Consider the following 12,102-nt stretch of genomic DNA (forward strand, 5'->3'; position numbering starts at 1 on the left):
TGCAAGAGTAGTTGGAGGTGGCCCCGGGACTGTCTGGCACAGGCTGGATCCTTACCAGCAGTAAGTGTGGCTCTGTCTGGTGTGGTGTCTGTGGCAGGCTGCTCTCTCTCTGTAGCGCTGCTCAGCCTAGCAACCAGTTACTCAGGCATATGCAGGATGCGGCTGCTAATGGGAACGGAGTTCCTGTTGTGGAAAAAGTACAGGAACTCCGTTCCCACAGGACTTGAGCCCTGTTCAATCTGGCTGCATTCCCATAGAAATTATGACCTTTGCCTGTTAGACCTCACACAGAAAAATATGTTGTATGCTTCCCAAAAAATGTTTGAACATGGCAACAAGGTGGGGCACTTGGACTACTTTATGCCTGTGGACCATTCCCCATATTCGTACATGTCCAGATACTATTGCTGATGCCCTCCATGAGATCCCGGATGCTTTCATGTCCTTCTACACTCAGTTATATTCTTTTAATTGTACAACGTGATGATTCCCTATTGTCTCATTACTTAGTGGATATCTCTCTCCCCACACTAACTTTAACTTAAACTTAGTGATGCGCTGGATGAACCTCTTACCAAGGAGGAAATAGAACTAGCTATTTACACAAATGCCATTGCATAAGATTCTGGGACCTGATGGATACCCCACTGGTATAATAAATTCAAACATCTGTTGCGCCTCTGTCTTTTGCGTACCTTGACCATGCCCTTGGACGCTTGCAACCTTCCTTCCCTCCATGTGGGAGGCTTTGTTTTCCTTTAAGCCACACAAGGACCTTCTGGATTGTGACTCTTACAGGTTTATTTCATTAATGTGGATACAAAAATACTGGTGAAGGTAATAGCTAATCGTCTAAATTAAAATAGTTCCTTCTTTGGTGCAGAACGACCAGAGGGGTTTCATTCCTGGCCGCTCCACAAGAATGAACATACATAGGCTCTTCCAAAATCAACATTATCCTTATGGCCACGCCTCTACCCATGTCATTGTGTCACTAGACACTTGTAGAGGCATTTGATGGTGTAGAATGGCACACTGAGCCGGTAGCTAGGGTTCGAGTTAATGCTGTCTCTCCAACATTCTCCATTTTTAGAGGAACACGACGGGGCTCTCTATCTCTGCTCCTCTTTGCATTGGCTATTGAACCCTTAGCTATCAGCAGACGCTCTTCTTCATCCATTCAGGGCCTTACTATTGGCACTATAGAGGAGTGAATCTCATTATATGCCAATGATACCCTCATATATTTAGCTGACCCCTCTACATCATTGTGTTCCCTGCTACAAGCGATGGAGGATTTTGGCAGGCTTTCAAATCAACTGGTCTAAGTCCAGTCTCTTTCCATTAGATCTAGGGCGGAACGGTTGATGGATCCTAGATTTGTAGGTGCACAAATCTAGGATTAGATTTGTGGATGCACAGGCCCGTTGGTCCGACAGCTCACTGATGTGGACTGGACTGGATTCACAGATACTTATAAAAGTTCAGTTTATAGCTTCTAGGGATAGAACATACAAATAAAAATGTTTAATCAGAGTCACTTTACCCCTTCTAGAATGTGTAGCAGGGGATTACGCACTACCCCTGAATGCTTTAGAGGTTGATGGAATACAGCTGATTTCATGCGTTTGCTTTTGGTCCTTCCCAATTGTTTTCTCATTCTGGTCAGAAGTTGATTTATTTTTATTTTTTATCCACTCTCCTATGGATACCTAACATTTTACATCCTAAAAACTATTTTATTGGGTACTTTTGGTGTAGTATTATTATTATTATTATTAAACAGGATTTATATAGCGGCAACAGTTTGCACAACGCTTTACAACATGAGGGCAGACAGTACACTTAGAATACAAATCAATACAGGAGGGATCAGAGGGCCCTGCTCGTTAGAGCTTACAATCTAGAGTGTATTGGCCGTTTCTACGCGTATTAAATACTGTAGCATACTGTACTTTTTCGCAAAAAAAAAAAAAAATTCTCCTGAGCTGGAAAGGGACTTCTCGACCCTTTAAAGAGGAAGTAAACCCTGATGGGTTTACTTCCTCTTTCATTCCCTGCAAAGGCAAAGCATAATGGACACAGGAGCCAGCGATGTCACCGCTGTCCCCTGTAGTCCGGCGCATCCATCTTTTCGGTGTGGTCTCGCAGCTCCGCCGCTGTCATTCGGTGGAGCCGCGATGACGTCACTCCCGCGCATGCGCACGGGAGCCGACACGCGCAGCAGCTCCATTGTTGGAAATGCCGCGCTCAGTGCGCCTGCGCGCCGCTGTCTACGGCGCATGCGCGGTAGACAGCGGTGCCGGTCTTCGGGCAAATATCTCCTAAACCGTTTAGGTTTAGGAGATATTTCTCTGACCTACAGGTAAGCCTTAAAAAGTGTGGTGTATAATATAATTAATATGTAAAGCTTTAATAAATTAATTGCATTTTTTTTTTTTTATATATCTATATGCAGTGGTAAATATAAATAACCAGCTATATGCATTGAGAGCGAAATCTTGAATCCACTCTGAGAATAACAGACAGAACAGATATACTGTATATACTATTGTGGATTTTCAGACAGAACTGTAATATATAAAATCTTAATTTAAAGAAAATTTTCTACTCGTTTAGTGGGGTTAAATCGACATTCCTTTTCAATGACCGTGACTGGAAAAATCAAAGGAGCAGAAAAGAAAACTTGGTGAAAGCAATTTTCTGACAGTGTATGTGGTTTTCGTTCAGAAATTACAATTAAAAGCAAGTGAAATTTTCAAACATTCATTCAGCAAATGTACAAAGAGAAAAATACAGAAACAAAAAACTGCGCCAACCCTACAATAAAGAATGTCAAAAAGTAATAGCAAAATAAATAGGAATTAACCTTAAATAATGACAATGGAAAAACAGCTTAAGTGCATAAAGAACACAGCAATGTGTAAAGTAAAAAACATAAATAAAAGTCCATTCAAAAGAAGTTCCTATGTGGATCCAAATAAGCGTTTGTGACACCGCGGTGATTAGAAACGATCCAAAAGCTCAAAAAAGTGCCCGTCACCTTACAATGAATGTGCTTACCAGAGAATAAGCAATTTGGGCATGTGTGTATAATCGATGAGTCCCATCAAAAGATATCCTCCTTTTTGGTGAGTCAAATCTCCATCTCCCAATAATGCCCTCCAGGTATTAATATGCTTCGTAGAGCTCAGTAATTCCCGAAAAAGAAAAGGGCTAACATGGCATGATATCGTTTGAACAATTTATTAAAGAAAAAGGTAGCACACTTACATGTGGATGAGTAAAATACAGCTTTGTATAAACAGTAAAAAAACCGGCCGGTAAAACAAGAGCCCGTCCTCCTCTCGAACAGCGTGGTGGCGTCACTGCGTGCCCTCCCAGACGCGTTTCGTCATACCTGACGTTGTCAATGGGGGGACAGGAGAAAAATCTTTGTGCATTCCATGAATGAAAGAATGTATGAATAGTCTTATCAAAATCTGTATGGCCAGCATAAGGTTTGGTTCACACCTCAGCAGTCTGCTTTTGATTCATTTCTGCAGTGCTTTTTGCTGTGCGTTTTAGCATTTTTGCAGCGATTTGCATTTTCCATTATGCTTTTTTTTTTTTTTTTTGTCCAATTTGTTGGGCAGATTAAAAAGTGCAAATTGCAGCAAAAATGCACTACATGCTTTTCTGCAGCTTCTCCATTGAAGTCTTTTGAACAAAAAGCACCATTTTTGTGTTGAAAAAATCCTTGACCTTTTCCAAATACGCAGCGGCTGAAAAAAAGCATAGTTGTGAATGCCTCTCATAGGAAACCATGTTAAATAAACCGTAGTGCGTTTCTGCAAAAAGCACCAAAAAAAAACCATAGGTGTGACCTAGGCTTAAGAAGTTTAGTAGCAGCAGCATGCTTTTATTTTTATTTTTATTTTTTTTTCTGTATTACCTGTCGTAATGGGGTTAAACTAAAATGGGCCCTTTATAGTATAAAAAAAGAGCAGATAATTGCTACTATAAGGGGTTTCATTTCTACTGTGAAACAGTGAAAGTAAGAATATATATTGCTTGTAATGTGTGAATGTGTGTGTGTGTATATATAATATCGTTTGTTTTTGTTTTTTATTATTTATTTTTGTTTTATTACACATGTAGGCTATATGGGCATTTTAACTAGGAGTCAGCCATGAAGCTATATGAAAGGGCGAGGGGAGGTTTAAATCTTTTTATATTTTAAAGTAGTACTAAGGGCCGGTTCACACTGCGACGCGAGGCGACACGGCTCGCCTCGCCTCGCTCCCGCAAGTCGCCCCCATTCAGTGCTATGGAACCGTTCTGAGAGGAGCGACTCGAGTCGCTCCGACTCAGAAAAAAGGTTCCTGTACTACTTTGGGGCGACTTGCATTGACTTCTATGCAGAAGTCCTCTGCAAGTCGCCGCTGAGGTCCGTGCAGGTCGCGGCGAGGCAAGTCGGAGACGCCTCGCCGCGCATCGCTGTGTGAACCGGCCCTAAAAGCTGAGACTTTAAATGTAATGCACAATACTTCCCCCCCCCCCCAAACATGTCATGCATACTTGCTCTGTGTAATGGTTTTGCATAGAGCTGCCCTGGTTCTCCAGTTGCAGGGTTCCCCACCGACACTTCTGGCTCCTCCTGCTTTAGAGTGCCCCAATAGCAAGCTGCAAAGTATAATATAGAGTGCCCCTACAGCAAGGTTAAAAAAAAAAAAATCTGCCTTTGGAACCACTCGCTTCCTGCCCAGGTCTACATGTCCCATGAGGAATTTCTCCTCACACATTCAAGTTCTCAGGCACTTGCTGACATGTATGGACTGTTTACAGGGCTGTATGTGTGCTGCACTGTATTTCCTGATATGTAAACAAATAATGCATTCTGTGTGCAGGCCAACTAATCATCTGGCCAATTAATTGATTATGAAAATATTTAACAACTATTTTCATAATCGATTATCTGTCTATTAATCGATTTAGTAGTTTCAGCCCTAGATGGGTGTCTAGGCCTTCTTACTTTAGTGTCCTTGGGCCCAGGATACTAGTTTCTCTTCTGTAAGTACATTCCTTATGTGACTTAGGAGGTGCAGTCTGATTGTGAACTAATATTGTCTGTTTTTGTAAAACTCTTAATAAACATATCTTTAAAAAAAAAAAGTAAAATCCTGCCTGTCTGCCCATTTTCATTTTGGACACTAAAATTGCACGTCAAGTTTCTAAATGTGCAATCTGAACCGCCTTTTTGATCACACTTTTTAAAGTGGTTGGTAAACCCTTACAATACACTTTCACCTACAGGTAAGCCTAGAGTAAGGCTTGCATGTAGGTGCTGTAATTATCTCCTAAACCTACACAGTTTAGGAGATATTTACAATTCCCCGTACAAGGATTCCTTCTGCACTTGCGCCGATGTACTTGGCGCATGCGCACTTTAGAAGGAACACGGCGTGCTGTTTTTATTAAACTACGTGCTGTGACTGGCGGCTCCCGCGCGAGTGACATCACGAGACTCCGGCCAGTCGCAGAGCTGGAGTCCTTGACCCTGGAAGGAAGATGGCAGATCCAGCCGGCGAGGAAATCTGGGACTTCGCTGGCTCCTGTGTCAGGTAAGTGACACATAATGGGATACAATGCGATGCATAGTAGCCCATTATACTTTGCCTTTGCAGGGAAACAAAGAGGAAGTAAACCCATTAGGGGATGACAATGGGCCTTTTCAAGCTGTTTGCCATAAATGGGACATCAGGTGTGGGCCTCCAGGTGTCCAGATTCTGCAACTGACTGGACAGGTTTGTCACCAGGTCAAGGGACTCTCGGGCCCTCACAGGACACAGTAATGACACCAAGATATCAGTTCAAGCTTATTTGGGTCTTTCTGGCAGGGTCAAGAAAGCCTGGTGATCTTGTTGCTATAAATTGTCGGAGGTGTTCCAATATACTTAAGCTTTGAGCAGAAGCTTTGTGGTCTCTTTCGCATTGTCCATACCTCCCCTCCCAGGACCCGTGTTCCATCCTGCTTTTTGGTTGCTGCAATTAACAGCATAGCTGTTGAAGTCATGGTCCTCAGGGAAGGGAGCCTTTTGGATTCAAGGATATTGTCCTTCCCTCATTTGTCCTGCCCCAAAGCATCCTAAGTAAGCTCCTCTTCACTGTCTTGACTTGGTGCACGCAGTGGGAATTTTCCCTCATTTACTGCAACATTTAGTATGATGAATTCTCTGTTTTCTGGGGGTTCCTCCACGGTTTCCCTGCCTCTAACACCACCATTACTAGGAGGATCAGAGAAGTTATTGTTAAAACAGAAGAAGTGCTAAAACTAAACCGGAAAATCAGCACAAAGGGCTTAAGTTAGTCATTTTAAAATGGGGTTCCTCTTTTCTGTTAAAGCACATTCTACACTGTTAAGTGCCAAACATGGATCAAAATTTGGTTGCTTCAGTAGGGACCAGCAGAGCATAGCTACATATAACCCAGGCATCATCATTTAAAAAACAAAAACCCTGTTTCCTGTACTCCCAGGAAACAGATTTTACTGGCAGGACTAAAAAATTATATATATATATATATAAAAATCGATTGAACACAACATTTTTAATCAGTAACAGCCCTAATTTTTTATATCGACTAATTTCGATTAATTATAACGCACATACAGATCCAACTACTTTTAGCTGATCTCCTTGCATTGCAACTCTGCATAAGTCAGTGGTAAATGTGGTACACACTATATACAATCACCTGACACTAGTTAGTTTCCACAATCCATGACTTAACTTCACAGTTCACACAACTTTAAATTCAAACTGTAGCACTGACGTAAGTAATTTATTTTTTTTTTTATTTTTTTTTTTTTTCCCCACAGCGTGACAATCCCTCCATCTCCGGTCTAACTAATCACTCTCACCTTATGGCATAGACCCCTGTGCAAACAGGTGGTGATGCATGCGGTTATCAAAAGGGTTAACACGGACCATAAACTTCTCTCACAATCTCAGGTCGTGGGTAGAAAGAAAAGATCTAAGTGCTCACAGCTTAAGTATAAGATTTCATTTTTGTGTTCAAACACAAACTACTCACATGAAGATGATAAAAACACAGCATGTAAAGCCGACAATCATGTTAGTTCCGTAGGGCAGCAGCGGGTGGCATCATGCGTAGCTCCTCCCCCGTACAAGTTGCGTTCAATCAGAAACTTCAATGTCACACTACTCTGCCTCCCTTCCCTTCGTTAGCAGGCGGATGCACTTGGGGAAGGGGGAGGAGTCCGGTAACGTCACTGGATCTCCGGCGGAATTCCCTGAAGACCCAGTAAGTTGGCGGAGAGGTGAGTACCGGTCAAAAGAATTTTGATCGATCAAAAAAAATTAACGATTGAGGAATTAATCTTTAATTTTCACAGCATATATATATATATATAATATATAATTTTTTTTTTTTTTTTTTTTTTAATTGATGGGAATTGTGCAGCAATATAGTAACTGGATTAGGGACTTTTTTTGCGGAACGTCTACTTAACTATTTTTAACTGATAACCTTGATAAATATATGGGAAGGTAGAATATATTTACTTGGCCTAGGCACCCCACGAGTCCTACATGGACATTTTTTATTTTTCTCCCTAAGCATGTGTTCATGCCTGAGCCAAGGTCAAATGGATTTCAGGAAGTAAATGCTACATAAATCATTCTCCCTTACTCAGGATGGTCACAGCAAGGAATGCTGGATGGGGTATTTTTCAAAAGTAATTTCTCAACAAAAAAAAAGCATGGAGACTTGGATTGATGAGGGAGTTTGCTTTGAATATTAAAAATTTTATGAAATGGCTTTTTCGGTTGGTGCTCAGATGCAATTAAGTTCCTTTTTAAAATATTATAGACACGCCTTGTTTGTGGTTATTGTGATGTTGAAATTAGGTAGGCGCTTGATATATTCCTGTTTCTATTTAGTCTAGTGCATATTTTAACTATTTCTTTTTTCTTTGAATAGGAAGAAATCTCTAAGAAGTCTTTCAGTAAGGATGCCATCTTTAATTCCACAGTAAATGAGAACTTGTAATTTTTTTATATTGCTACAGGAAGGTTTTCCGTGCACTCAATAAATTATAGCCTTTAATGTAGGCATTATTTTATTAAGATGGACTTCTCGGTTTACACAACCATTTTGTGAATTTGCAAAACCTATATATGGAGATACAAGCCTAGGTTTTGCTAATTGTCCTCCATAAAATGGTTGTGTTTTTTTTTTTTTTGTTTTTTGTTTTTTTTGTCCTCTCAAGAAGACATCTGAACTAACTTTCCGTGGAAACATTTTTTGTACAAAGGTCAATATTTTGTAGCCAGTCAATATTGTATATATGATCTTTTTAACTTGCTTTCCTTTTAGTATGGCCTTACTGAATTGACTTTTTTGTGTACATATAAGCTGTGTTTATGCAAAGATGCAACTACTATTAATACCGTACTATATGAAATGGGCAGTATTTAGTGTATATGAAATAAAGAGAAAAACAAATGTTACCCAAGTTATTCCATCATTGCATTTTTATAAATGAATGGCATCGCTTTTTCTTATGAAGCTCCATATTATTATTATTATTATTATTTTTTTTTTTTTTTTTATATTGTGTGCGTGTGTAGTCAAACTTGCCAAAGAGCCTTATTTATCATTTTGTTTATCCCCTGATTAGAGCAGTAATATTCTGTATTTGGAAAAGACCTTGAAATGTCTACTCAAATAGCACGTTAGAATTTACGCTGGTTGGCAAGAGAACTGTAGTTCCAGGGGGCAGTAGTTCACGTCCAACTGTAACTTTAGAGCACCTGAATTTCACACCCACACCTCCACAGCATGTCCTATCCACAGAGGATTTGTGGTCATGCAACCACATAAATGTTTTAAAAACGATTTATTTACAGATTTTTCATGTTTTTTAACATTGTAAACTAAATAACAATGCTGTTGGTGATCTTGGCCTGTTTTGAGAGGTCAGCATTTACAACGACTTAATATGTCTTATCAAGTGCTGTAAGAACAGAATTAGGTACCTCAGTATTATTCGTACTTTAGGCACCTGGGTGCTTTGAAATAAATTTGCAGGGACTGTCCTGCTTTTTCCCATTTATTCTAAGCCTCACTAGTGGCCTGTTATGTTAGTCAGCCTTACTGACCAGCAGTAAGGCATGAAAGACAGGAATAGGGTGGGACCAGGCTTGTGAATCCAGGCTTGTGAATCCAGTAAGTGAGTGTAATAGAATCTTGAAAGCTGTAAATTCAGGTTTTAAAATCGTTAAAAACAGTGAATTGATATCTCGAAAGTGAAGTTTGAAGACCTCAAAGATATGTATTTTCCAAGTTCTGTTAAATATTGCCACAGTGGTAAATTCTTAGGAGCTTATTAGTGTCGATCACTTTATGGAACACTGCCCATTGAGCATTAAGTACTGTACCTTCTGTATTGGCATTTTAAATGGTATTTTTATAGTTCTGATTTATGCTTCTGTGATCAAAGTGGTTTCTGAGCAGTATATATAGCCTTTTGGATTTACCTGAGCTTGAATTCTTCTTACTGTACATGTGTCCTAAGTTTAGGAAGCATGAAATTGGGGTTTTGCCAAGAATGGTATTGCTGTAAAGCATCTCTTACCAGGGCTACAGTGTGTTCTCAGTCTTTTATCCATTTATGTGTGCAATCTAAGACCTAAAACTGAAATTGCATGTGTTTGTCAGCCACTGCTCTGTAGAACAGTACTGAAATTGAAAGCCATATCTAAATGTATTTTGTACATAAAGGTTTTTCAAAGTCTGTTTAATGCAAATGTGTACATATCTTTCTACAAGTAATTGTTTGTCCAGAGCTGAGTGTTTTGTGTGTTTTAAATCTTTCTCTTAGAATATTTTATCGATTTTCTGTCTGTAGTTTAATTAAAGTGTATATTTGTTCATATTTTCTGGTCAGTCATTTTTTTTCCATACGTTTTGAACTCCAGTTTTCAGAAAACTTTTTATATTCCCCACCCACTACTTTTCTTCAGCATGCCCTTTATTTTTACATTTGTCTGAGACTTTATGCCCTAAAACTTGAGTAACCAGCCTTTCCATCCTGCTATGGACTGGTAGGTTGGAGAAGTCTGGTGGAGCCAGATATGAGGCCTTTCCAAACTAATATACACAGCTGTGCTTTGCATGTGTTTGTAGCCAAGATTTCAGCATAAGACCCTGGTCTACACTTCCCTTACATGTTCTTTGTGCTCCTGTATGTAAGTGGATAATACAGCAGACATTCTCATCCTGTTGCCCAACATGTAGGCTGCATGTGGTCCACCATGTCCTGGGTTGGGTTTGCCACCTGTTGTGTGCCTGTTGATTCTGCAGAGCTACAGCAGGGTGCAGAGCTCTGAAACTCAATGCATTTTTGCACCAAGCACTGAAATGGACCGTACGGTCAGTCTGAGTTATTGGAGAGACTATGGCATTATCGAGCAAGATTTCATTTTGCTGCCACTGCACTGAGGTGAAGACTAGGGGGTACAGTGGCCCAGGGATTTGAAAGCCCTGCTCTTTTTCAGTCTTTCCTTTTATGGCCTCCATGATGGCTCAGTGATACCAATTGGGCATGTGCTGGCACAATCTGAATAGCTCTCATCTGTCCCGGAAGCCCTAAGGAAAATCTGGGAAGATGGGGGCTTTTAAATCCTTGGACTGCTGCATAGGTAGTGATTAGCTCTTCTGCCACGGAGGTAAATGCAGTTGGAACCAAGGCGGGTGGGGAGTGTTCAGATTTTTAATTTTCTGTGAAAAGGTGAAGGTACACTTTCAAAAATGCCTAAAGATAACAGGCACAACATGCATATATTTGACAGCAAAAACTGTGGATATTGGTTTAGTAGACTCTGCAGCTAGGGTAAGCATATAATGCCTTTTGGTACTGCCTTGTGGCTATGTTCACCTTTTGTGATAAAATGCACTATGCAGCCAATGCGGTTAAAATAATTTTAAAAACAATGTAGTTTAGTGTTAAATTTAAGTGCCATACCTGTAAGCTGTAGTTCTATGCTAGTATATATTCTCTTTATCAATAGCAGATTTCACAAGGGGTAAGGTTACTCCCTTGCCCTAACTTCTCAAAGCTAGGAATCAGAAGCAGGCTAACACTTTATCATGCATCGAAACAACATTCTTTTTGTCCTTCCAAGTTAGGTTCCAGTTTCCGGACCCACAAGACCCACTTTCACTCTCTCAGGGGGTTCTTGTCAGGGCTGGGCTCAGCCCTTCCTTCTCTGAGCTGGCCACTCAGCTGTCGGCTAATTGCCAATTCCCATCTCTCGCCTGTTACCTAGCTGTTGATTCTGCTTGTCAGTCCTGCCTACTTAAAGCCATCCAGCTTAATTGATCTCTGCCTTCGCCTTGCCACATCACAAGAAACCATCTCCTGTTTTCCTGTTTAAAGCCTGGCTTTGCGGACATCCCTTCTGGCTCCTTATCCTGCTTGCTTACTGTTTCTCTTCTTGGATCCCTGTCTTCTGGCCTGGCTGATTACCCGATCTGGTTACTGAACTCTGGCTTGGCTGACTACACCATCCGGTTACTGGACTCTGGCTATGCTTTGACTATATTTAATTTTTTATTAATAAAAAAAGTGTGATTTTACTGTACTTCTGGTTCATGGTTTCTGACCGTTCTAAACATCTGTGGCAAACCAAACGATCCAACCTGCAGATAAATGTGCCAACACCCTGAAGATCCATTCCTGCCAATTCCATCAAAGACTGGGGATGTCTGAATGGTCTTTGAAGAAATCTGAGATGCTTGAATTGCTGATGCATGCGTTTAAGGTATTTTGGTTGTCTAAAACTGTTCAAATGGTTTTGCACAGGTGTTCCCCACAGGCAATCTTGGCTCCTCTTCTGTCTCGGCCCATAGCAAGCACTTGCTATGGGGGCAGACGTACGGGCTTGATTCCAAGCCTGTGAGCCAGGTTTGTTTCTGCTCTTTGCTCACAGAATTTGAATAACCGCAATGGGAACCAGCTTAGGAGAGAAGACCAGCAGCTGGGCACAACACTGGATCTGTGCAGGGCTCTTTGGTGGGTTTGGGAACAGCAAGTTG

The 12,102-nt window shown here is 40.7% G+C and overlaps 1 protein-coding gene across 2 annotated transcripts in view; it reads left to right on the top strand.

Annotated features, from left to right (window-relative positions):
• The window catches only part of LOC143974570 (protein regulator of cytokinesis 1-like), a 70,818-nt gene extending 60,878 nt beyond the window's left edge, over positions 1 to 9,940 (top strand). For both annotated transcript variants that reach the window (XM_077476105.1, XM_077476104.1), the window contains one exon: positions 7,984 to 9,940. In XM_077476105.1, the coding sequence (XP_077332231.1) occupies positions 7,984 to 8,052 (69 nt within the window). In that variant the 3' untranslated portion in view covers positions 8,053 to 9,940. The remainder of the gene's footprint in view (positions 1 to 7,983) is intronic.
• The last annotated feature ends 2,162 nt before the right edge of the window (positions 9,941 to 12,102 follow it).

Source organism: Lithobates pipiens, unplaced genomic scaffold (genome assembly GCF_037356315.1).
Source record: "Lithobates pipiens isolate NorthernLeopardFrog02 unplaced genomic scaffold, aLitPip1_a1.2 Scaffold_13, whole genome shotgun sequence".
Lineage (NCBI taxonomy): Eukaryota > Metazoa > Chordata > Amphibia > Anura > Ranidae > Lithobates > Lithobates pipiens.